General features: G+C 50.6%; 1 protein-coding gene across 11 annotated transcripts in view; it reads left to right on the top strand.

Moving 5' to 3' along the window:
- Positions 1-27,862, top strand: part of ATP2B2 (ATPase plasma membrane Ca2+ transporting 2) — a 276,982-nt gene that overhangs the window by 135,123 nt on the left and 113,997 nt on the right. For all 11 annotated transcript variants that reach the window (XM_083155903.1, XM_083155895.1, XM_083155894.1 and 8 more), the window contains one exon: positions 9,253-9,450. In XM_083155903.1, coding sequence (XP_083012029.1) covers positions 9,253-9,450 — 198 coding nt within the window. The remainder of the gene's footprint in view (positions 1-9,252; positions 9,451-27,862) is intronic.

Here is a 27,862-nt window from a genome sequence, read left to right as displayed (position 1 = left end):
CTTTGAAGAAAAATTCCCTCCTGTACTATGTTAAAACCCTTGATATATTTGAAGATTTCTATCATGTCCCCCCTTTCCCTTCTCTGCTCCAAACTATACATGTTAAGATCTTTTAGTCTATCCAGGTAAGTTTTGTGATGTAGGCCATGCACCATTTTAGTTGCCCTTCTTTGTACACTCTCTAATGTATTTATATCCTTCTGAAGATTTGGTCTCCAGAACTGGACACAGTATTCCAGATGAGGCCATACCAATGACCTATAAAGTGGCATTATTACTTCTTTTTTTCTGCTACTAATTCCTCTCCCTATGCAACCAAGCATCTGACTAGCCTTCCTCATTGCTTTGCTACATTGCTTTCCTGCCTTTAAGTCACTTGAAATAGTGACTCCTAGATCTCTTTCCTCCTCAGTAGTTTCCATTATAGTACCCTTGATACTATATTGAGCCTTTGGGTTTTTGAGTCCCAAGTGCATAATTTTGCATTTTTTAGCATTAAACTGTAGTTGCCATGCTCTTGACCAATTCTCAAGTTTACCTAGATCATCAGTCATTTGTTGGTGTGTCTACTCTGTTGCATTTCTTTGTGTTATCTGCAAAAAGGCATACTTTCCCTTGAATACCATTTGCAATGTCACTAACAAAGATATTAAAGAGCACTGGTCCAAGTACAGATCCCTGGGGTACTCCACTGGTAACATGTCCCTCCATAGAATGCACTCCATTTACTACAACTGTCTGTTTCCTATCCTGCAACCAGGTTCTTATCCATTTAATTGTTTTATAATCCAATCCCACACTTTCAAGTTTATTTAGCAGCCTGCGATGTGGGACAGTGTCAAATGCCTTACTAAAGTCTAGATATGCCACATCTACAGCCCCCCCTCATCTAGTATTTTGGTCACTGGGTCAAAAAAGTCAATGAGACTTGTTTGGCATGATCTCCCTGCAGTAAAACCATGCTGTTTTGGATCCTGTAAGTTGTTTAATTTAAGATATTCCACTATTCTTTCTTTTAATAGTGTTTCCATTAATTTCCCTACTACTGATGTAAGGCTCACTGGTCTGTAGTTACTTGCTTCTTCTTTGCTTCCGCTTTTGTGCAGTGGAACTACATTTGCTCTTCTCCAGTCCTCTGGAACTGCACCTGTATCTAGTGACTTGTTGAATAAATCTGTTAATGTCGCTACCAACACATCTTTTAGTTCTTTTAGAATCCTTGGATGCACTCTGTCTGGCCCCATTGATTTATCCACTTTCAGTCTTGAAAGTTCCGTACGCTGATACATACGGATGACTTCCGCAGTATATATATATATATATATATATATTATACGCTGATACATATGGATGACTTCCCTAGTGTATATATAGTATACGCTGATACATACGGGTGACTCCCGCAGTATCTATATATCATACACTGGTACGTACTGGTGACTAGAGTTGGATCGTTCAGGAATGAAGTGGATTTTTTTTTGAACGGATCCCATAAAAGAGTGAGTGAGCCACCGATGCCAAAAAGGTGAACCATCATTCTTTTACTTTCAGTTTAGTTTTTCATTACAATGCATTTTCCTGAGCTCAGCACTGCCACCTGTGGCAGCTGAGCTGTACAACGGAGACTGAGTACAGTGCTGCGCCTGCAAGTGAAAGAAAGAATAACATGGCTGCTGCTGCTAGGGATGGCCATCGGTGCAGATGCCATTGATGGTTGCCATCGATGGTGAGTCTGCACCCAGCCATCGATCAATGTTTTACTTGGCCATGTATGTTCTTATTTGTTCAGCTCACTGTTTAAAACAAAAAAAAAGTTTACAAAAAATGTTGATTTTACCATTTCTGGCAATAAATGATTGTAAAACAAAATTATGCTTCGTAACTTGGGGACAGCCGCCGTTGGGCAGAAGTGACAGCCATTGACAGCCGGCTGTATTCAGAGCACTGCAGGTCCCGGCTATTTTAAATAAAACCCTTTCACACCAGTAAATGCAGGGACGTACCCAGGAATATGGTCCCAGGATCATGCAGGGACATTCCTGGGCTGGACCCTTGCCTAGTCCCTGCATTTTCTGGTGTGAGGGGAAGAGAACCCCCCCCCCCCTTAAAACAACCAGCTATATCTTTTGAACCAACGGACCCATTTACATGAGACCAGTATCATATTAAAGAACTTTTAAGTGGGCTTTGAATGATTTTGGTCCAGAGAAATCTGTCCTCAAACAACATGAACAGCCATGAAATTACATTTCAGAAATGAAAAAAATTGGTTTACCGGCAATATCTCTGGAACCAATTAACCCATATGGACCAGCCTGGTATCAGATTGAAGGCCCAGCTATTTGGGTTTCACTGAGATCAACCTCAAGCTTAAATGATGCAAGAGGGATAACTGGCAGCCGTTGGAACCGGGTGGGGGTCAGAATTAGCGGGTCCCATGTTATCCTATGGGGACAACGTTCCAAATTTGCCTGGCAGTATCTCTGGTTCCCGGGGAGCTAGCGAGGTGGCTCTGGGCTCGTTGGAAAGGCCCGGCCCTCAGCTACAAAATTTGGAGAGTGGGCCTGGAGCTGCAGCTCCATCAGTCCCATTGTTAATCCGGCCCTGGATGCTAATTGTCATTTCCTAGCAGAATGTCCAGTGAATGACCACTGCACAGCAGGTGGTGGGCTTGGTGCACTGATCAACCTGTGGACAAGGTGTTGGTAATGCACAGACTTCTGTGTTTCTTTATGTTAGGTCAGGGTTGCTGAATTTTCCATTCTCCTCTCTGGGAAAAGCCGGAGATGAGACTTTCAGCAGCAGTTTGGAGTCGGGGCTTGGGCGTGATGTCATTAAACCCCGCCCCTCCACTAAGACCCGCGGATTGCGGCATTTAAGTGCCGATGTCGCGGGAAAGACGGCACGATTGGGGGGCAGAGTGGGGGTCCCAAAGAATCTGGGAGGGTTGCCCACCTTTCCGGGGGGCTGGGAGAGCGACCCAATTTTCGGGAGCCTCCTGGCCATTCCGGGAGGGCAGGCAACCCTGTGTTAGGTGTCCATGAGATAATCAAATTATATCCACCTTTCTTGGAAGTAAAAAATTCTAAGGCAATTGGATTAATCTTTTTGGCCTGTAATCTTGATTTAGTTATGTATTATAAGTAAGATGGTCTGATTGGTATGTGAACCCCTAAGGCATATGGGGGAGGCCCTGATTGGGTGGAATTACCCCCTGTGGTACTCTGTGTTGATTTTGGATAAAAAGGCACAAGGTTTGCCTGTAAACTTGTATACAGTATCTGCCTGTTTTTGAACGCTGTAACATCTTCTGTACGCTGTACCTCCTAGGGTAGGAGAGGGTCCTTTTTCAGGACATATATTTGAACAACAAACATCCTTTGCCTCAAGACGACCAGTTTTCATCTTGCGACCAACAGGATTACTGCATTAATCCCGTTCTCCGGCTGTACTGGGTAAAGGATCCAGCGTCTCCCCGCTACTGAAGCAGAGGCCTGATCTGTGACCAGTGGGGGAACCAACCGACACCATTCGGGGGTATGTCAGCAGCATGTCGACGCATACACCCTTGCTAGTAGTCCTCAGTTGCCAGCGTTTGGCTCTGAGGGGTTATCTGTGGTTCCAGATGCCACGTGGTAGGAGTCTGGTGGTTGCAGCGATATCCCCGCCCATTGCGTAGTGGGTAGAGTCAGTAAAGGAGGGAATCTCCTATTGACCAGGTCCCGTGAGACCAGAAACCGCCATCTATGATAGCCAGAGTGTAGGGCAGGCGTCTGGTCTCACAGGACATGCTGGGCTGTGTAGTTCCACAACAACTGTAGGGCCATGAGTTTGACACCACTGCCCTACAGACATCACAGGCTGCTCATTAACACTGATAGGGGATTGCTGACCACTCGGCCGCCTCTCTCCTAGGGACCGGGACAAGCGCTGCTGCATATTTCATGTAGGTGCTATGTATGTATGTATATATGTATGACGTGCAGGTATAGCTCACGTCTGCCCCTCCTCTAACCGTTACCCATTCATGTACATGGACCCTTGCCTGCAGAGCTTACAGCTGACAAGGTGCTGCTGTGTATTATTAACACAATGTGCTGCTCTAACAGCGCTGAGAGACATCAGAATTCAACGAGCTCATTGAAAAGGTTCTCAGCTCATAACCAGATTACTTTCCATGGAACCGGAGCCGGATGCTGCCTCCGCCAGACCAGTGATAGGGTGTAGAATGAAGCAGAGAAAGTCCTGGCTGAGCGCCACTGGCAACGACAGGGTTATGTTACCCCAACACACATTTCTAAAGATTAGTATAAAGGAAACTATTGTGTCTGCAATGTTATTGTAGTTACTGATGGACGGGCGGCACAGCTGCACTTACAGGTTACTATAGTTACTGATGGACGGGCGGCACAGCTGCACTTACAGGTTACTATAGTTATTGATGGACTAGCGGCACAGCTGCACTCACAGGTTACTATAGTTACTCATGGACTAGCGGCATAGCTGCACTCACAGGTTACTATAGTTACCGATGGACTAGCGGCACAGCTGCACTCACAGGTTACTATAGTTACCAATGGACTGGTGGCACAGCTGCACTCACAGGTTACTATAGTTACCGATGGACTAGCGGCACAGCTGCACTCACAGGTTACTATAGTTACCGATGGACTAGCGGCACAGCTTCACTCATAGGTTACTATAGTTACTGATGGACTAGCGGCACAGCTGCACTCACAGGTTACTATAGTTACTGATGGACTAGCGGCATAGCTGCACTCACAGGTTACTATAGTTACTGATGGACTAGCGGCACAGCTGCACTCATAGGTTACTATAGTTACTGATGGACTAGCGGCACAGCTGCACTCACAGGTTACTATAGTTACTGATGGACTAGCAGCACAGCTGCACTCATAGGTTACTATAGTTACCGATGGACTGGCAGCACAGCTGCACTCACAGTTTACTATAGTTACCGATGGACTAGCGTCACAGCTGCCTTCACAGGTTACTATAGTTACTGATGGACTAGCAGCACAGTTGTACTCACAGGTTACTATAATTACCAATGGACTAGCAGCACAGCTGCACTCACAGGTTACTATAGTTACCGATGGACTGGCGGCACAGCTGCACTCACAGGTAACTATAGGTTCTGATGGACTAGCAGCACAGCTGCACTCATAGGTTACTATAGTTACCAATGGACTAGCGGCACAGCTGCGCTAACATTTTGCTATAGTTACCGATGGACTGGCGGCACAGCTGTACTCACAGGTTACTATAGTTACCGATGGACTAGCGGCACAGCTGCACTCACATTTTACTATAGTTACTGATGGACTGGCGGCACAGCTGTACTCACAGGTTACTATAGTTACCGATGGACTGGCGGCACAGCTGCACTCACAGGTTACTATAGTTACCGATGGACTAGCAGCACAGCTGTACTCACAGGTTACTATAGTTACCGATGGACTGGCGGCACAGCTGCACTCACAGGTTACTATTGTTACCGATGGACTAGTGGTACAGCTGTACTCACAGGTTACTATAGTTACCGATGGACTAGCGGCACAGCTGCACTCACATTTTACTATAGTTACCGATGGACTGGCGGCACAGCTGCACTCACAGGTTACTATAGTTACCGATGGACTGGCGGCACAGCTACACTCACAGGTTACTATTGTTACCGATGGACTAGCGGCACAGCTGTACTCACAGGTTACTATTGTTACCGATGGACTAGCGGCACAGCTGCACTCACAGGTTACTATAGTTACAGATGGACTAGCGATACAGCTGTACTCACAGGTTACTATAGTTACTGATGGACTAGCGGCACAGCTGTACTCACAGGTTACTATAGTTTCAGATGGACTAGCGATACAGCTGTACTCACAGGTTACTATAGTTACTGATGGACTAGCGGCACAGCGCTCAAGCTGCAACGCAGCTGCACTCACAGGTTACTATAGTTAACGGTGGACTAGCAGCACAGCTGCACTCACAGGTTACTATAGTTACGGATGGTGACCAATCAGATTGTAGTGTGGCCAAGCCTGGTTACTTACAGTAATGCAGATGCCGTTGAAGAAAAGTAGGTGGGAGGTGACGGGGACAGGCTAATGCAGCGATTGGACCATATTTGCATACAGGTGGGGCTACAATAACGCAATTGGCATAGAATCGCACCATTAGGCGCCATCCACTCTGCCGGACTGCTGAAGTGGGCAGAATGCGAGAGGTGCCCACTCCTCTGGGGTCCCCCGCAGGATTCTGGAGAGTACATAAGTAGTGGTGGGGATGGGTCATGTACTCTCTTTCCTGGTAGTGATGTAGAATGGTTGCAGCTATATTGGTATTACCATGTAAGAATATGGTGCCACAAGGGTTCTGTAATGCCGTATATCACACAATACATACATACACCATAACTTCATGCCATGCAGAGTTGGTGCAAGGTCCCCACCACCATCCACACACCAATACCATCAGGGGAACATGTGGAGCTGGTCTTACAAGTTCCACACCTGCCACTTGCAATACATTTAGCAAGGATGTCTCTCAGAGTCTCCCTTCATTTTGTGATAGACTCAGGGGAGCCCCCAGGTTCTGGTGACCTGAGACAGCTGCCCAATGGTAGAGTCATGATGCCACGTCTCTATAGCTGTGTGGCATATAATGTATTGTGGGCACACATGTGCCATAGTATTATATGCAACTTTAAATATAACCCCCACATGCCCCTCCATAGCCCTCAGTCCTCCACACTTGCACCTGCAATTCCCAAGTGTCCTAACCTCCCCTCCCGCAGCCTAACCCTAACCTCCCCTCCCGCAGCCTAACCTTCCCTCCCGCAGCCTAACCTTCCCTCTCGCAGCCTAACCTCCCCTCCCGCAGCCTAACCTTCCCTCCCGCAGCCTAACCTCCCCTCCCGCAGCCTAACCCTAACCTCCCCTCCTGCAGCCTAACCTCCCCGCCCACAGCCTAACCCTAACCTTCCCTCCCGCAGCCTAACCCTAACCTCCCCTCCCGCAGCCTAACCTTCCCTCCCGCAGCCTAACCTCCCCTCCCGCAGCCTAACTTCCCCTCCTGCAGCCTAACTCTAACCTCCCGCAGCCTAACCTTCCCTCCCGCAGCCTAACCTTCCCTCCCACAGCCTAACCTCCCCTCCCGCAGCCTAACTTCCCCTCCCGCAGCCTAACCTCCCCTCCCGCAGCCTAACTTCCCCTCCTGCAGCCTAACCCTAACCTGCCCTCCCGCAGCCTAACCTTCCCTCCCGCAGCCTAAACTCCCCTCCCGCAGCCTAACCTTCCCTCCTGCAGCCTACCCTCCCCTCCCGCAGCCTAACCCCTCCCGCAGCCTAACCCTAATCTCCCCTCCCGCAGCCTAACCCTAATCTCCCCTCCCGCAGCCTAACTTCCACCCCCGCAGCCTAACCCTAACCTCCCCTCCCGCAGCCTAACCTTCCCTCCCGCAGCCTACCCTCCCCTCCCGCAGCCTAACCTTCCCTCCCGCAGCCTAACCTCCCCTCCCGCAGCCTAACCCTAACCTCCCCTCCTGCAGCTTATCCTCCCCGCCCGCAGCCTAACCCTAACCTCCCCTCCCGCAGCCTAACCTCCCCTCCCGCAGCCTAACCTCCCCTCCCGTAGCCTAACCTTCCCTCCCACAGCCTAACCCCCCTCCCGCAGCCTAACCCTAATCTCCCCTCCCGCAGCCTAACCTTCCCTCCCACAGCCTAACCCCCCTCCCGCAGCCTAACCCTAATCTCCCCTCCCGCAGCCTAACCTCCCCTCCCATAGCCTAACCTTCCCTCCCACAGCCTAACCCCCCTCCCGCAGCCTAACCCTAATCTCCCCTTCCGCAGCCTAGCCTTCCCTCCCACAGCCTAACCCTAACCTCCCCTCCCGCAGCCTAACCTCCCCTCCCGCAGCCTAACCTCCCCTCCCGCAGCCTAACCTTCCCTTCCACAGCCTAACCTTCCCTCCCGCAGCCTAACCTTCCCTTCCACAGCCTAACCTCCCCTCCCGCAGCCTAACTTTCCCTCCCACAGCCTAACCCCCTCCCGCAGCCTAACCCTAATCTCCCCTCCCGCAGCCTAGCCTTCCCTCCCACAGCCTAACCTTCCCTCCCACAGCCTAAGCTTCCCTCCCGCAGCCTAACCCTAACCTCCGCTCCTGCAGCCTAACCTCCCCGCCTGCAGCCTAACCCTAACCTCCCCTCCCGCAGCCTAACCTCCCCGCCCGCAGCCTAACCTCCCCTCCCGTAGCCTAACCTTCCCTCCCACAGCCTAACCCCCCTCCCGCAGCCTAACCCTAATCTCCCCTCCCGCAGCCTAACCTCCCCTCCCATAGCCTAACCTTCCCTCCCACAGCCTAACCCCCCTCCCGCAGCCTAACCCTAATCTCCCCTCCCGCAGCCTAGCCTTCCCTCCCACAGCCTAACCCTAACCTCCCCTCCCGCAGCCTAACCTTCCCTTCCACAGCCTAACCTTCCCTCCCACAGCCTAACCCTAATCTCCCCTCCCACAGCCTAACCCTAACTTCCTCTCCCACAGCCATACCCTAACCTCCCCTCCTGCAGCCTAACCTCCCCCTCCCTGCAGCCTATCCCTAACCTCCCCACACACATCATAAGCCTGACCCCTCTAATTTCCGGCAGGATGTGTCAGGTTTTTGACTGCCGGGATTTTGTACCCATTTCCATTTTGCACTAACTTTACCCTTTTAAGTAATTGGAATAGTACTAATTGTTACTGTGTTACTGGGCCAACTAGATTTTGATGGCTGTAATTGTGTACATAGGGCCTGATTCAGAACTAATTGCAAGTCGTTCCCGGATGGCCGATAAATCATTGGATGGTCTAGACTTGCTTTTATTACCCCCGCAGATCGCTGAATTCATGTGATGTCATTCACCCTCCCCAAGCAGGCATCACCACGCCTGCGTCAGCAGGGGACCGCCAAGCAATTATATGGGGACACCCAGGAAACGCGGGGCATCCTCATGCTGACGCCCCATTCCCTCCTCTTATCAAGTGAACGACCAATTGAAACCCGTCAAATCGGTTCGCTCCAGCGGTTTGCACATACGCATATTCACACTTAAGCAAACCCCTGAACATTGGGGGCGGGGCCAAATTCAGACCTAACGAATGGTGTGAATCACCCCATAGTAATGATCATTGTTTAGTGTACCTGCCCTGGGTTGTGTCCTACTAATCCTATCTGTCTCCTCTCACAGGACTGCCAGGCACGCTAGCCGATCTGGAGAAGAGGCGGCAAGTATTTGGACAAAACTTCATACCTCCAAAACAGCCAAAAACTTTCTTACAACTCGTATGGGAAGCACTACAAGATGTAACTCTGATAATCCTGGAAATCGCAGCCATTATATCACTAGGGCTGTCCTTCTACCGGCCACCTGGTGGAGAAAACGAAGGTAGGTAACTATGGGGGTCATTCAGACCTGATCACATGGCCCGCATTCAGGTAGACTCCGCCCCGCCAGAGAGAAATCTTGCCTTGGGAAGGAATATGTTGGCTCATGGAATGTATGTGTACGGTTGCAAATAAATTTGGAACCATTTATAAACGGCTCACCATTGTATGATAGTTACACCGGGCACCAGTCATCACAGGCTGAGAGTAGCCAGAGATCTACTGTACGACTGTGGTGAGTACAGGCATATCCGGCCTGGTGCTGACGTCACACACCCTCCCCTAATACAGGCATATCCGGCCTGGTACTGACGTTACACACCCTCCCCTAATACAGGCATATCCGGCCTGGTACTGACGTCACACACCCTCCCCTAATACAGGTATATCCAGCCTGGTGCTGACGTCACACACCCTCCCCTAATACAGGTATATCCGGCCTGGTGCTTACGTCACACACCCTCCCCTAATACAGGTATATATTGCCTGATGCTGATGTCACATACCCTCCCCTAATACAGGCATATCCAGCCTGTACTGGTACCAGTACCGGCCTGGTACTGATGTCACACACCCTCCCCTAATACAGGTATATATTGCCTGGTGCTGACATCACACACCCTCCCCTAATACAGGTATATATGGTCTGGTGCTGACGTCACATACCCTCCCTTAATACAGGCATATCCGTCCTGGTGCTGACATCACACACCCTCCCCTAATACAGGTATATCCAGCCTGGAGGTGACGTCACACCCTCCCCTACTACAGGTATATGCGGCCTGGTGCTGACGTCACACACCTCCCCTAATACAGGTATATCCGGCATGGTGCTAATGTCACACCCCCTCCCCTAATACAGGTATATCCAGCCTGGTGCTGACATCACACACCCTCCCCTAATACAGGTCATATTTCTTTATTTAGAACTTGCAACAGAAAGGCATAAACATTTCATACAGAAAAACAAGTACATGCGATTATACATGAGCCCCTTTTCTTGAGTAAAAACATTGTCCATGAAAAGACCGTATAAAGTCCACTTACAACGGTCTTAGAATTTAAAAGAAAAGAAAAGCGGGCTTTTCACATGAATAATACACAATACATCAGCTGGAAACATAATGCATCATACAATATCACATAACACAACAAACTTATTTACATGCGGTATTTACAATTGCATGCAAGAGGAAATGATCTGGTGCTACAGGCATATGTAAAACCGCATATTTTGTGTAATGCACATCTAAGGGAGTGAAAGGATAGCAAAGCCACAAGCCAGAGAGACTACCGTAAGTCAGCCGCCCACTCAAGGGGGCCGAAGATGGCGCCACAGCCTGGCCCATCTCCCGGCCTCCATCCGGCGTCTCTCCAGATCCCTCAATTTCCACACCTCGTGCAAAATGTCAGTAACCACCACCATACAGGGGAGGACTTTCTGCCTAATGGATACCTGACACCGTGCATTCCACGTGAAATATCTAACAACTATGCTGACTAAGAACAAAGTGGATAACTCAAACCGACCCGGACGCTTGAACGCCCCATAGGCCCACTCCGGGTAACTGATCCCCGAAAGGCACGGGATTCCCAAGGCCCTGGAAACACCCTTGTAAACCTCCACATTGAAGGGACACCTGAGCAAGAAATGGTCCATAGTCTCCTCCTCCCCCAGACACTCCTCCCGTGGACAACCACGATCATCGGCATTTCTATGCTTCAGGTTTCCCCTCACGTAAAGCCTCCCGTGGAAGGAGAGCCAGGCAATGTCCTGATATTTCAGAGGGATCCTCCCAGAATTAACAAGGGCCAGCCCCTCCGATGACAAATTACCTGGGCAGTCCCTCAGTGACAGCTGTTCCCGGAAGTGAGACTGCAAAACCTTCTTCTCCAGCTCCCTTCTGGAAGAACCTTTGACTGTTCCCGCTTCCAGGCCCCACCGCCTTGTCACTTTCAAGACAGGAGCCACGTAGGCCGGGAGGTATCCACGGCGGACTCGCAGACTTTTAACACTCCCTCCCTCTAACCATGCGTTGAGGAAAGGAGACACCCAGACTCTGAAACCTTCTACCCATCGAGGAGGAGCCTCTAATTGGAGGCTTGACAGATGTAATTTAATAAAGGTCATCAAAAAGAATAGCACTGGGTTGACCATACCCAGGCCTCCTTCCCTCCTCGACCTGTAGGTGACAGTCCTCTTGATCAGATTCAGTTTGTTTCCCCAGAGCATCTGAAAAAACAAAGCATAAATCTTTGCCCATCTCGACTCTGGCAAAAGGCACACATAGCTGACGTACAAGAACACAGGGATCAGGTAAGTCTTGATCAGGTCCACCCTTTCCCTGAGAGACAGCTTCCACCTCTTCCAGCGCTCCACCTTCTGGCCGGCCTCTACCAGTCTGGAATCCCAATTTCGCGTGGCGTAATCGCCCGGGCCAAATTCGATGCCTAAGACTTTGATCACCTGGCTCGCCCGGGGGAGACCATCCGGAAGGTCAAATTCCTGGCCCTCCTCCCCCATCCAGAAAACCTCACTCTTGTCCTGATTGACCAGGGAACCCGACGCCATCGAGTATTCCTGGATGGCCGATACCACCGCATCCGCCTCCGACGGATCCGACAGGATGACGGTGACATCGTCCGCGTAGGCCACTGCCTCCAGCGAATGCTCCGGGCTCAGCTGGACTCCCCTCACAATGCCACCCTCCAGCCTTCTAATGAAGGGGTCGATGGCAAAAACATACAGGAGGGGGCTTAGAGGGCAGCCCTGCCGAACACCCGAATTCACTGAAAAGGTCGGACCTACCCAACCATTCACAAGAGGGAAGCTCTCGGCTTGCCTGTAGATTACCCGCAGCCAATTTACCACCCTCACTGGGAGGCCATACCTAGTCAGTAGAGCCCACAGGTATTCGTGGTTTACCCTGTCAAAAGCCTTTGCCTGATCCAACGCCAGCAGGTACTTTCCCCACTTCTCAGCCCTGCACCGCTCCACGGCCTCCCGGATGCCAAGGACAGCACTAAAGGTGCTCCTGCCTTTCACAGTGCAGTGCTGAGAAGGCGAAAGCAAAGACTCGGAAACCTCCATCAGTCTGTTAAAGAGCACCTTTGCCAGAATCTTCCTATCCGTATCGAGAAGGGCGATGGGGCGCCAGTTCTCAACACGGGACGGGTCCCTCCCTTTGGAGAGCAAGATAAGGGCAGACAGTCTCATGGAAGGAGGGAGCAGGCCCTCACCCAGGCACTCATTAAATACTTCCACAAGACGAGGGGCCAAGAGGTCACAGAAACACTTAAAGAATTCGGAGGTTAACCCATCCGGACCCGGGGCCTTTTTCATAGACAAGGAGCCTATGGCCTTCTTGACCTCGTCCACCGTTATCTCCTCCCCAAGGGAATCAAGAGCACTACCATGACTCTCGAGACCTGGCGTCTCCAAAAGAAACCGTTCCATCTTCTCTCTGATAGGCGGCTTCTCAGATAGAAGGTCGGAGTAGAAGGATTGCACAACTCCCAGGATGCCCTCCCGATCCTCGCGGAGGACACCCTGGCCATCATACAACCCTCTCACCTCCTTACAGTCAACCGAACTCCTGCAATTCTGGTAGGGATCAGGCGAGTGGTATTTCCCATAATCCCTTTCCAAAATCAAAGAAGCATAACGGTTGTACTGGTACTCCTTCATCTGAGCTTTCACCCGGGAGATTTCCCCACCATCACCCTGCTCAGAGATCAGGAAATCTAATTTCTTTCTCAAGGCACAGTAGACACGATTCCTGACCAAGTTCTCTCTGGCTACGAGGTCGCGAAAAAAGCTACGAGTCCTTTTTTTACATACCTCCCACCACTCAGACCTGTTCCAACCCGCCTCCAAAAGTGACTCCTGAGATTGAAAGAAGTCCCTGAAGGACTGTCTAACCTCTTCCCTCTCAAGGAGTTTGGAGTTCAAGCGCCAAAGGCCCCGGCCTTTCTGAGGGGACTCTGAGGCGTTCAAGGACACACACAGACAAACGTGATCGGAGAACTCTACCGGCCTCAGCTTGGGAACCGAGGTTTTCGAGCTCTCCTTAACAAAAACCCTATCTATTCTACTCCTACAACTACCTCTATGATAGGTGAACCCCGTGAGGTCTGGGGAGTGTCGAACGTGCACATCCACCAGACCCGACTGTCTAATCATACTCACTAGAAAGAGGGAGTCGTAGCCCAGAGTAGCCCTTGACCCTCCCCTGTCTTTGGGCCTAATTATGGTGTTAAAATCACCGCCAAAGACTATCTGCCGGGCTACGAAGAGATACGGTTTTATCTCTCTGAAAAGACACTTCCTGTCCCACTTAGTCTGGGGCCCATAGATATTAATAAGCCTCAGGTCGTGCCCCTTCAGATTGACATCCAAAACCATACACCTGCCTACTTGTACCTCGATGACTCGCTGGATGGTAACTTCGGTGGTAAAAAGAATCCCCAGCCCTCCGTACGGCTCGGCAGCCAGAGACCAGAAGGACGGCCCACGTCTCCACTCGGTTTTTGCCTTGTGAATATCCGCGAGCCGCCTCAATCTGGTCTCCTGCAAAAAAACAAAATCTACATTTAAGGAATTGAAAAAATCATAAGCTAACTGCCGAGCACGCACGGACAAGATAGATGCCACATTGTGTGTGGCAAATCTTATGGGCTGGGGGGCCATCCTTCAGAGCCACCGAGCGTAGGGACCAGATCACTTCCTCTTCACACGCTTATCCTGAAGGTCGTCATCCGACCCCCACCTCTTAACACTGACCCCCGGGCCGACATCCTCCTCCTCCACAATCGGCAGGATATCATCTTCCATCACCTCTATTATCTCGACAACCTTCTTGACTTCCTCAAGAACCCCCTTGTCAGGAACACCGCCCCCAGACACCTGAGCCAGCGATGCCCCCAGAGGTATACCCTGAGGAGTGTTGTCGACCACCACGGGAGGACCTGGGTCGACATGAGGACCGATGAGGTTAGAGCCACCGGGATCCGGATCAGGGACAGCGCCAGACAGGGGAGGCCCCGCGACGCCTACCTGGCCGTCACCCTGTCCCAGCTGAACCACCTGTTTCGTTACCTTCTGCTCCACCAGCACATCCTCCACCCCATCTGTCCTCAATTGAGGCGCCAAGTCCTCCACCGTGCATACTTTTTCCTGAACCCCAGACGCGGTATTTTTCAGGAAGGACCTACACTTCAGGACAAAGGGCTCTACCCCCTCGTTTGCTTTCTCCTGGGCAAGGCTAGGCTGCTCATCCACCTTTCTTTTCTTCCTCAACCTCTGCCTCTTTGGCCTCAGCACAAGACTGCCGTCCGCCTCCTTCACCACGTCCCCTTCCCCCTCTGCCTCCTCTTCGCTTGCCAGGGAGAAGAAGCTGTTTGACAGGCTAATCTGCTTGTCCGCCTTATCCTTCTTTTTCTTCCCCTTCCCTTTCCCCACCAGCTGAAAAGGGGCATCTTCCACTCCGCTCTTCCGAGCCACCACCTTATCAGACACACCAGAGGGTCCCTCCACTACCCTCTGCAACTGGGAGGTCAGAGCCGACAGGGGGCCAGGATTGGGCTGCTGGGGCCCCACGGAAAGGCCCGACTGGACCACGACTCCAGCCGACACCACCGACGGAGCCCCCACCAGCCCACCCTCCACCTCCGCTGCCGCCCCCTCCATCTCCCTGTCTAAAGAGGTGTTGTGGAAAGCCATCGGGCAGCTAGAAAAGGCATGGCCATCGTCCCCACACAAATTACAAACTATTTTGTTGCAATCTTTGGCCACATGCCCGAGGCTATTACATCTTGAGCACTTCTGGCTTGGACAGTCACGACTAAAGTGGCGGAAGTCCCCACACCTATGACACTCTCTAGGCTGACCGGGGTAAAAGCACTGCACCCTATCCTTGCCTATGAATGCAGCTGACGGTATGTGGCAACCTTCCCTTAAATTTGCATAGACCGCCCATGCCCCACCCCACACATCCCTAGCCCCTGGAACCTTCTCTAAGGGGGACAAAAGCTTCGCCCCATGCCTCTGTAGCCAGAAACAAATATCCGATGGGCTCAGGGACTCATTCCGAACGAGTACATTCACTTTAACTCTTTCTTGTCTGGTTATGGCATAGGCTTTAAATTTATTCCACCAGTCGTTATGCTTCACCTCCCCCCACTTGGACCAAAACTTCTGTAAGCCATAGTATGTCATGAAACTGATATCAAATTCAGGGGCGCCTACCGGGTGTATACATGCAAAGAAATCCTCTTTTTTAAAGCCCAGAAGAAAGAGCCTATCCAGAACATCAGCGGAGGTAGGAGTTAACCCTTCTGTTACCCATTTAAGCTGGACAGCATTCCTCCTCTTTGCTGGCTGTCCCCATGTAGGCTTGGGCCTGGCTGTCTCCACTCGCACCGGACCTGCAGACAGGATCCCAGCGTAAGAGACCACAGGCGGCACCACCACCGGCACTGCGGAGGATACCGATGCCGCAGGGGTCACAGGAGCCACTGAGGGCGCAGCACGCACAGGAGACGCCACCCGAACGGCCGTACTGGGCCCACCTGCACCCCCAGCCTTCCGCCTTTCACCTTCCCCTCTCTTTTGTTTTTCTTTAACAGCAACATCGGTACCCTCATTCACCACCCTAATTTTGTCCCCAAACACAGTCTCAACCGTTACCCCTTTAACCGAGGGCTGGCACTCCATCTCCTCTGGCTGCAATATTGGACCTGGCACACCCCCCTCCTCCAATATTCTAATGCGGTCATACAGAGGGTTATCCCCTTCCGATCCCACTTCCACCTCATCCAAACTCTTGTTAGGGGGAAGTTCTGCACTCTCAATCACCTCTTTTCCCTGCAGCTCAGCAATTTTTAATTTCAATGCATCCTTCTCCACATTTCTAATTTCTAGCTCTGCCTGCAATTCTTGGATCAACGCATTGAGCACCGGTCTTTTGGTGCTGAAGGCGTTGTTCCTCTCCTTCTTTTTGATTGTAATTTTGTTCAGCAGCCTGACAATCCTAGTTTCCAGAGCCAACACTCTGGATTGCAAGTCCTGCACACACATAACAGACCCTTCCACAGGCTGACTGATATCCACAGTACCAGCTGTATCAGCCCCCTCCCCTGCGCTGGCATGTGTTGCAACCATCAGTTCCCCCCCATCAGCCACTATACCCTGCACAACAGTTCCCAATGGGGGTACAACACATTCCTTTATAGAATCCACCATACCACCCCCTCCCCCTACACTGTCAACAGTGTCCACCAGCACTCCGGATTGCAAGTTCTGCACACTCATCAAAGTCCCCTCCACAGGTTGGTCCATCCCTGTGGCAACAGCTGTGCCAGCCTCCCCACTTGTACTGGCATCTGCACACAGCAGCTCCCCCCCCTTAGACACTGCACACTGCGTGTCTTTACCACATATTACACTAACCAGTGCAGGCACCTCGCACTGTACCATTTTAACAGAAGGGGTCACTGGACAGTCCGTCCCATTTATCAGTTCAGGGCTCCCCTGGGTGCCCCCCTCCCCCTCCAAAACACCCCCGCCACCATATACTAACTTTACAGCCGGCACGGGGGCGATGACGTCACCCGCCGGCCGGCTACAGCCGCCGCCATCTTCCTCCATGCGGACCAGGATCACAGGCACCTCCGCGCCATCACCCGCCGCATCTACAGGGACATCAGGCAGCTCCCTCCTTGCCGCCCGCTCCTCCACGCCAGCCGCCTCAGCCGCAGACGCCGTCTCCCCGTTGTCACGGCGCCCAGCGCTGACGTCACCCGCCGGGTCCTGCAGGCCGGCCACATCCATGGGCAGGGACGCCAGCACCGCGCCGCCGGCCACACACCTCTCGGGGGGGCGCAGGATCCACTCCAGGCTGCACTCCACACCTCTCCACGGGCACCGGAGCATCCTCAGATCCCGGGACCGGCTCCAGGACGCCAGGACTCCCAGCAGCCAGCGCCGACACCGTCTCTTCACACACAGGCATGCCAGGAACAGCAGCCCCAGACAGCACGCCGATCCTCTCCTCCTCCGGTAAGACCACACACCCGACAGATGTACCTTCAGGGCTGCCGGACACACTAGGCTTCTTCCCAAACGCTGTGGGCCCGACATCCACCATAGCTGACCCATTAGCAGGGTTATCCATTATCCCAGGCGTCTGCATCTCATCAGTGTTCACTGCCACCGGGGGCCTTACAGCAACGGGCACCTTGGGCTCCCCTGACACCGGGTTCAGACCGACAACAGGCTGTAGCTTAGGTGGGGGGATAAGCAGCCTTCCACTAGGCAGAATCAGGCTGGTTTGAGAAGCCTTCACAGTTCTTTGCCCCTCCGAGCAGCTGGAAATCTTATCCGATTCATCCTGGGGGGCCCGACACGAGCTCTCCCCCTTAGGCATCACCAAAACCCCCTTTTTGCCACCTGCCCCCGATGACATTGGGGCTAGGCCCGGACTGGGCCCGGCAGCCGGGGGGCTCTCCTGGGCAGCAGCCCCAGGAGGCTCCATAGCACTGGGGATAAATCCCCTAATCAAGTCCCAGGCTTTTCGGCCTACTCTGGAAGTCAGGAGCTCAGCAACACACAGCTCCTCCCCTAATACAGGTATATCCGGCCTGGTGCTGATGTCACACACCCTCCCCTAATACAGGCATATCCGGCCTGGTGGTGATGTCACACACCCTCCCCTAATACAGGTATATCCGGCCTGGTACTGATGTCACACACTCTCCCCTAATACAGGTATATCCGGCCTGGTGGTGACATCACACACCCTCCCATAATACAGGCATATCCGCCTGGAACTGAGGTCACACAGCCTCCTATAATACAGGTATATCCGGCCTGGTACTGACGTCACCCACCCTCCCCTAATACAGGTATATCTGGCCTGCAGCTGACGTCACACACCCTCCCCTAATACAGGTATATCCGCCTGGTACTGTTGTCACACACCCTCCCCTAATACAGGTATATATGGCCTGGTGCTGACGTCACACACCCTCCCCTAATACAGGCATATCCGGCCTGGTGGTGACATCACACACCCTCCCCTAATACAGGTATATATGGCCTGATGCTGACATCACACACCCTCCCCTAATACAGGTATATATGGCCTGGTGCTGACGTCACACACCCTCCCCTAATACAGGCATATCCGGCCTGGTGGTGACATCACACACCCTCCCCTAATACAGGTATATATGGCCTGATGCTGACATCACACACCCTCCCCTAATACAGGTATATATGGCCTGATGCTGAAGTCACACACCCTCCCCTAATACAGGTATATCCTGCCTGGTGCTGACGTCAGACACATCCCCTAATATAGGTATATCCGGCCTGGTGTAGACGTCACACTCCCTCCCCTAATACAGGCATATCCGGCCTGGTGCTGACGTCACACATCCTCCCCTAATACAGGTATATCAGGCCTGGTACTGATGTCACACACCCTCCCCTAATACAGGTATATCCGGCCTGGTGCTGACATCACACACCTTCCCCTAATACAGGCATATCCCGCCTGGTACTGACGTCACACACCCTCCCCTAATACAGGTATATCCGGCCTGGTGCTGATGTCACACACCCTCCCCTAATACAGGCATATCCGGCCTGGTACTGACGTCACACACCCTCCCCTAATACAGGTATATCCGGCCTGGTACTGACATCACACACCCTCCCCTAATACAGGTATATATGGCCTGGTGCTGACGTCACATACCCTCCCCTAATACAGGCATATCCATCCTGGTGCTGACGTCACACACCCTCCCCTACTACAGACATATCCGGCCTGGTGCTGATGTCACACACCCTCCCCTATCACGCTCAGGCACACCAGGGCTGCTACTAATGTCACACATCGTCCCCTAACATGCTCAGGCACACCTGGGCTGTACCGTCAGTCAGACGAGGTCCTATAGCTGTACTGTCAGTCAGACAAGGTCCTGTAGCTGTAATTTCAGTCAGACGAGGTCCTGTAGCTGTATTGTCAGTTGGACAAGGTCCTGTAGCTGTACTGTCAGTCAGACAAGGTCCTGTAGCTGTACTGTCAGTCAGACGAGGTCCTGTAGCTGTAATTTCAGTCAGACGAGGTCCTGTAGCTGTATTGTCAGTCAGACGAGGTCCTGTAGCTGTACTGTCAGTCGGACAAGGTCCTGTAGCTGTACTGTCAGTCAGACGTGGTCCTGTAGCTGTACTGTCAGTCAGACAAGGTCCTGTAGCTGTACTGTCAGTCAGACGGGGTACTGAAGCTGTACTGTTGGGTCAGATGAGGTCCTGTAGATTTACTGCCGAGTCAGACGAGGTCCTGTAGCTGTGTTGTCAGGTCAGACGAGGTTCTGTATCTGAACTGTCAGTCAGACGAGGTGCTGTAGTTGAATCTGTTTGATTTAAACAATTTGACTGAATGTTTTTGTCCATTTTCCTGGATATGTGAGCAAATTGCATATGACGGATGCGATTGTATGTAGTGAAAAGGTTAACAGTCATTAGGTCAACCACTATTGGTCGACACATCAAAAATGTTGACATGCATTAATACATATAAAAAATGTCGACACATGCAAAAGGTCGATATAAAAAAGGTTGACATGAGTTTTTCATGAAGTTTACATTTTTTCCAAAATAGTTATCATCCCAGTGGGCAGAGAGGGGAAATATAATAGTGTGCCGAGCGAGGGTATGTAAGCAAGTAGGTCGACAAGCATTAAGGTTGACAGGGTCATTAGCTCAACACAAGCGTTGGGTCGACATGGGGTTTTTCACTTTTTTTTCATCCTGAATTTCGACACAGTCGACATGGACACTGAAACGTAGCGCCGCGTCCTATCGCATCGCTCACTGCGCTCGCCATGCTTCGGGCACGGTACCTCGCTACGATCTGCACACTAGTTTATTCTCCTGCCACGCCCTAGTGGATGATAAGGAAATACCACCTGTCAGCACATGTCGACTCAAAAAAAAAAGTGAAAAACTCCATGTTGACCTTTTGACTGTTGACCTTCCCCATGTTGACCTAATGCCTGTGTCAACCTAATGGCCCTGTCGACCTAACCCAAGTCGACCTTTATGTCAACCTTCTCGCATGTCGACTTGGAGTCATGTCGACCTTAATGCATGTCGACCTAGTGGTGTCTACCTACTTGCTGTAGACCTAGTGACCATATCCCCCGAGCACAGTGAGGCACCGTTCCTGAAGAATGGTGAGCACAGCGAGGGGACGACGTAGACAAAAAACTCATGTCCACCATCTGCTTGTGATGACCGTTTGTCTATGTTGACCTAATGTCCACCTTCATGGTGTCATCCTTTTTACTGTCGACAAGTCGACCTATATCTGCTTCCCAAACCTCAGCTGTAGTGGGGTGATGTGGTGGACCTGAAAGCTTCGTCCATGGGATAATCCGCCCTGCACCACAGGGGTCGCGGATCTGTTTGATGATCATGTGCTGCCTGTAACCTGAGAGGTGTGATCCTGTATGTGTCAGCCAGGGGATCCGGTGACTGAGCAGGGAATAGTGATGACTGGTGTAACCAGATAGCATTCATTCATCATCTCAGCAGGGCTATATATAGCCTGCAATCCAGTGTTTTCCTGCATTATACAGCCAGATCTGTTATAGTGCAGTGTGCGGGGTATCAGTGTACAGTAAGCCAGATCTGTTATAGTGCAGTGTGCGGGGTATCAGTGTACCGTAAGCCAGATCTGTTATAGTGCAGTGTGCGGGGTATCAGTGTACCATAAGCAAGATCTGTTATAGTGCAGTGTGCGGGGTATCAGTGTACCATAAGCAAGATCTGTTATAGTGCAGTGTGCGGGGTATCAGTGTACAGTAAGCCAGATCTGTTATAGTGCAGTGTGCCGGGTATCAGTGTACAGTAAGCCAGATCTGTTATAGTGCAGTGTGCCGGGTATCAGTGTACCGTAAGTCAGATCTGTTATAGTGCAGAGTATCAGTGCACAGTAAGCCAGATCTGTTATAGTGCAGAGTATCAGTGTACAGTAAGCCAGATCTGTTATAGTGCAGTGTGCCGGGTATCAGTGTACCGTAAGTCAGATTTGTTATAGTGCAGAGTATCAGTGCACAGTAAGCCAGGTTCTGTTATAATGCAGAGTATCAGTACACAGTAAGCCAGATCTGTTATAGTGCAATGTGCAGGGTATCAGTGTACCGTAAGCCAGATCTGTTATAGTGCAGTGTGCGGGGTATCAGTGTACAGTAAGCCAGATCTGTTACAATGCAGTGTGCGGGGTATCAGTGTACAGTAAGCCAGGATCTGTTATAATGCAGTGTGCGGGGTATCAGTGTACAGTAAGCCAGATCTGTTATAGTGCAATGTGCAGGGTATCAGTGTACTGTAAGCCAGATCTGTTATAGTGCAGTGTGCAGGGTATCAGTGTACAGTAAGCCAGGATCTGTTATAATGCAGTGTGCGGGGTATCAGTGTACAGTAATTCAAGATCTGTTATAATGCAGTGTGCAGGGTATCACTGTACAGTAAGCCAGATCTGTTATAATGCAGTGTGCGGGGTATCAGTGTACAGTTAGCCAGGATCTGTTATAATGCAGTCTGCGGGGTATCAGTGTACAGTAATTCAAGATCTGTTATAATGCAGTGTGCAGGGTATCACTGTACAGTAAGCCAGATCTGTTATAATGCAGTGTGCTGGTTATCAGTGTACAGTAAGCCAGGATCTGTTAGAATGCAGTGTGCCGGGTATCACTGTACAGTAAGCCAGATCTGTTATAATGCAGTGTGCCGGGTATCAGTGTACAGTAAGCCAGATCTGTTATAGTGCAGAGTATCAGTGTACAGTAAGCCAGATCTGTTATAGTGCAGTGTGCCGGGTATCAGTGTACCGTAAGTCAGATTTGTTATAGTGCAGAGTATCAGTGCACAGTAAGCCAGGTTCTGTTATAATGCAGAGTATCAGTACACAGTAAGCCAGATCTGTTATAGTGCAATGTGCAGGGTATCAGTGTACCGTAAGCCAGATCTGTTATAGTGCAGTGTGCGGGGTATCAGTGTACAGTAAGCCAGATCTGTTACAATGCAGTGTGCGGGGTATCAGTGTACAGTAAGCCAGGATCTGTTATAATGCAGTGTGCGGGGTATCAGTGTACAGTAAGCCAGATCTGTTATAGTGCAATGTGCAGGGTATCAGTGTACTGTAAGCCAGATCTGTTATAGTGCAGTGTGCAGGGTATCAGTGTACAGTAAGCCAGGATCTGTTATAATGCAGTGTGCGGGGTATCAGTGTACAGTAATTCAAGATCTGTTATAATGCAGTGTGCAGGGTATCACTGTACAGTAAGCCAGATCTGTTATAATGCAGTGTGCGGGGTATCAGTGTACAGTAATTCAAGATCTGTTATAATGCAGTGTGCAGGGTATCACTGTACAGTAAGCCAGATCTGTTATAATGCAGTGTGCTGGTTATCAGTGTACAGTAAGCCAGGATCTGTTAGAATGCAGTGTGCCGGGTATCACTGTACAGTAAGCCAGATCTGTTATAATGCAGTGTGCCGGGTATCAGTGTACAGTAAGCCAGATCTGTTATAATGCAGTGTGCGGGGTATCAGTGTACAGTAAGTCAGATCTGTTATAATGCAGTGTGCAGGGTATCAGTGTACAGTAAGCCAGGATCTTTTATAATGCAGTGTGCGGGGTATCGGTGTACAGTAATTCAGGATCTGTTAGAATGCAGTGTGCGGGGTATCAGTGTACAGTAATTCAGGATCTGTTAGAATGCAGTGTGTGTGGTATCAGTGTACAGTAAGCCAGGATCTGTTATAATTCAGTGTGTGGGGTATCAGTGTACAGTAAGCCAGGATCTGTTAGAATGCAGTGTGTGGGGTATCATTGTACAGTAAGCCAGATCTGTTATAATGCAGTGTGCGGGATATCAGTGTACAGTAAGCCAGGATCTGTTATAGTGCAGTGTGCGGGGTATCACTGTACAGTAGGCCAGGATCTGTTATAGTGCAGTGGGCATTGCTGGACATGTGGGCCTGTACAGGTATAATGGCCCATCCAGGGTCCAGTATAACACTGAGGGGGAGATTCTCTAAACTAAAAATGCAGTAAAAACCTATGCTGTTTTGGATCCTGTAAATTGCTGGTTTTGAGATATTCTACAACTCTTTGTTTTAAGAGTGTTTCCATCAATTTCCCTACTACTGATGTAAGGCTCACTGGTCGATAGTTGCTTACCTCTTCCTTGCTTCCACTTTTGTGCAGTGGGACTACATTCGCTGTTTTCCAGTCCTCTGCAGTGGCCTGTACAGTTATAATGGCCCATCCGGGGTCCGATATAAATTGGTCAATGCTAAGCACAGTAGATAAATCTTATTTCTTCTTCAGGATTCATGGTCCCACAGGAATAACATTGGGGTTGTAGGCGGATCCAGAGGAGCGTGGCACCAATCAGCAAAGCTCTGAGGCATCACAGGATGCACGGCTCGTCTTTCATATAACCCCGCCTCCATGCTCAGCTCATGAGTTTTTGTTGGTTCCAGCAGGAAGCTTGTACACAATTATTGTCAGCAGGGATTGCCTGGAGCAATCCCACAAGCTTTTTTCTATTTTTATAACAGAAACTTAGGTACTGTAACAGACAGCGGTCACGGTGCAGGGCTGGCTGCGCTGTCCGTCATAGCGACGGCAGCACAGCAGCTACATCACCCCTGCTGGCGCCGAAACTCCCCCTTGATCTGTGTCAAGCGGGTTACTTGTGACATTGGTGGGAGAGGGACAGGTAAGGCTCTCTTTGAGATCACACAAATTGCTGTCACACTGCGGGTCAGGGAGACGGCCCGCAGTGGCTGGCGTGGACACTGCTCATTTCATGCCCTACCATCCACTAGGGCATGGCGGGAGAACAAAATAGTGTGCCCGATGCATGGCGAGTGAAGCGAGGGGACGCTGTACACTTAGACAGTGTCCATGTCAACCAACGTTGACATAGACACCCTAAAAACATTTTAAAAATCATGTCGACCTTTTGACCACATCGACATTTTTTATGTCGACCTTTTACCTGTCGACATTCTGACCCTGTTGACCTTTGGACTCTGTCGACTTTTAGACCCGGTTGACCTTTTCAATGTCGACCTTCAGACCCTGTTGACCTTGTGACTGTCGACCATTAGTGTTGGACCATATGATTGTATACCTAGACACTGTAGATGTTTTATACCAGGCATGTCCAAACTGTGGCCCTCCAGCTGTTGTGAAACTACACATCCCAGCATGCCTTGCCATAGTTTTAGCATTCCCTAATAGCAAAACTGTGGCAAGGCATGATGGGACTTGTAGTTTCACAACAGCTGGAGGGCCATAGTTTGGACATGCCTGTTTTATACTATAACCCCAGCCCTCAAGCTGATGGAAATCCCTGCACCTTTATAGAGACACATGCAGCAGATTCCGCAGCAGCAAGTCTCTGGCATTGTTTTGGGTTAGTCTCCCCTGTGCTGATTGTTTTTTGCAGCATTCATATCCTGCTTGCTCATTGCGTAGCACCGTAGGGGATTGGAGCATTTGCAGTTATTTGTACTAATATTGGACTTATATATTCTGCATTGTATGTGACTTGTGCTAAATTGGTTGTTTGTCTGCTCTAAGTATATCTTATTGGGATACGGTCACTAGGTCTACAAGCATTAGGTCAACACAAGCGTTAGGTCGACACAAGCCTTAGTTCAACATGGGGAAGGTCGACAGTCAAAAGGTTGACATGGGATTTTTCACTTTTTTGAGCCAACAGGCGGTATTTCATGCCCTGCCATCCACTAGGGCTTGGTAGGAGAATAAAATAGAGAGACATAGCGAGGCGCTGTCCGCGAAGCATGGTAAGTGCACGTGGTGCAAGGTTTTAGTGTCCATGTTGACTGTGTTGAAATTCGGGACAAGAAAAAAGTGAAAAAACCCATGTCGACCTACAGTCATGTTGACTCAATAAGATTGCAGTCTCCTTAGCAGCTGCCAAAATTGCTGGTTTACCTTCAGCCCTTCCATACAGGCCTGAGGCTCCTTTTTCAGTCCTTTCGTCCTCAAGGGAAAGCCAGAGGGCAGAGTTTTTCCCGTAACTCTGGTGCCTCTAAATCCACCAAGCCGAAGCCCAAACAGTTCTGGCCGACTAGGTACCCCTCAGCGAAGCCTGACAAGCCTGCCACATGATGGGATGGGCCTTCCTCTGGAGGAGCCCAGGGTGGGAGGCTGACTTCTGAGCTTTGCACAGGAGCAGATCAGTACCACTACCGATGCTTCGTGCGGGAAGTTGTGTCCCGGGGAACTCAGCGTCTTTCAAAAAGTGGTCTCCCCAGAATTTTTTCTTCACGGGCCCATCAGAGCCTCACAAAGCGGACAATGTTAAGGTGATATTACAATCCCTGATACAGTCCGAAGTGATAGTACCTGTTTCTCAGACCAAAAGGGACGTACAGGCCCATACTGAACCTACTGTATAATCACTCAACCAATTTGTAAAGGTGCCCAGGTTCAGGATGTAAACATTGCAGACTATAGTGTTGGCAATGGAGCCGGGGACTACATGGTGTCCCTGGATATACGGGGATGCTTATTTACACATCCCTATTGCTCCATCACACCAGCGGTTCCTTCGCTTCGCTTAATTGTCCCAACATTTTCAGTTTCATGCTTTGCCCTTTGGCGCCAAAGATTTTCACAAAAATCATGGCGTTTATGGCAGTACATCTTCACCGTTGGGGAATACGGGTGCTCCTTTACCGTGATGACCTTCTTCTTGTAGCCAGGTCACCAGAGGTGTTGTCTGAACACTTACAAAAAACATTGACATTCCTTCAACAACATGGGTAGCTCCTCACCTTGGAAAAATCCTCCATGGTACCGTTACGGTGGATGCTGCATCTGGGTGCAATACTGGATTCCAGTGCGCAACGACAGATGTCAGGACTTGCAGATGGAAATATGTCTGTTTCTTCATCTTAATTCATCAGGCGATGCAAATTCTAGGCCTGATGGTGTTCATGTTCGGCATAGTCGATTGGGACTATGGACAAAAACCAGCAAGGCTGGGGTGCCATAGTAGAATCCCTAACAATGGGGCTTCTAAGCATCATCGTCCCCTTGTGGGCTCGCTTAGCTCGCCACGCTTCGTGCTCAGTGGTTTTGCTAACCACAATTTTACTAAAGTTAATTCATGGTGGCGTGAACACAGAAGGGTGGCGCGGATTTCAGAATAGCAGGCTAACGGAACTTGTGTTGCCATGGCCCTTAAAGATGAGGAAGTACCTTACAAGAAAAAGGTATTTGGGCAGAAGCTCAATTATCCATCAATATTCTGGGGCTGCGGTCAGTGTACAATGCACTACACCAATCACAGGACTTTCTTCAGGGCTGACCGGTACAGGTACGGTCAGACAATGCCGCAACAGTGGCTTATATAAACCACCAAGGCGGCACTCAGTGTCAGAGCCATGAGGGAGATATCAGAAATATTGATTAGCACGTCCCCAGCTTTGTCGTGGTGTTTTTTCCTGGAATCTTGAACTGGGAGGTGGACTTCTTAAGTCACCAAGATGTTCACCTGGGAGAATGGTCCTTCCACCCAGAAGTGCTCCTACTTCTAGTGGTATGCTGGGGTCATCCAGATGTGGACCTGATGGCATCTTGCTGCAATGACAAGGTGGCTGCTTACGGGTCGCGGTCCCAAGATCCAAAAGTGTTATTCACAGATGCACTGTCAATACCGTGGAAATTTTGTCTTCCATACATATTCCCTCCAGTTTCCATGCTTCCACAAGTGCTTCGGAAACTCAAACAGGAAGGCGTAAATCTCATATAAGTGGCCCCTGCCTGGTCCAGACATCATTGGTTTCCCGACCTTCATCATCTGTCAGTGGAGCAACCACTTCTATTAACTCTCAGGCCGGAACTTCTCAGCCAAGGTCCATGCCTGCATCCAGATCTGCAGGGTCTGTCTTTGACGTCATGGTGCTTGAATCTGCTATCTTAACCCCTTCCCGACATATGACGTATATTTACGTCATATGTCGGTTGCGGGGGAATCAAGCCAGCTCACGGAGTGAGCTGGCTTGAAAGAGAGCAGGTAATGGCTGTATATTACAGCCAGGTACCTGCTCTCACGGCCATGAGCGGCGAGTTCGCCGATCGTGGCCGTTTAACCCTTTAAGCACCGCGGGCAAAGCGCCCGCAGTGCTTAAATAGCTGATCGGAGGGGGGGCGCCCCCCTCCGGCGCCGATCGGGGCCCCCCGCGGCGAGATCGGAGGGTGCCGATCGGTTGCCATGGCAGCCAGGGGTCTAATGTAGACCCCTGTGCTGGCCGTGTCAGCATTCCTATTACATCCTGCCTGAGGCAGGATG

The sequence above is a fragment of the Crinia signifera genome, chromosome 8 (assembly GCF_055691185.1).
Source record: "Crinia signifera chromosome 8, ASM5569118v1, whole genome shotgun sequence".
NCBI classification, from domain to species: Eukaryota; Metazoa; Chordata; class Amphibia; order Anura; family Myobatrachidae; genus Crinia; species Crinia signifera.
This window is presented reverse-complemented; position numbering and strand designations above follow the sequence as displayed.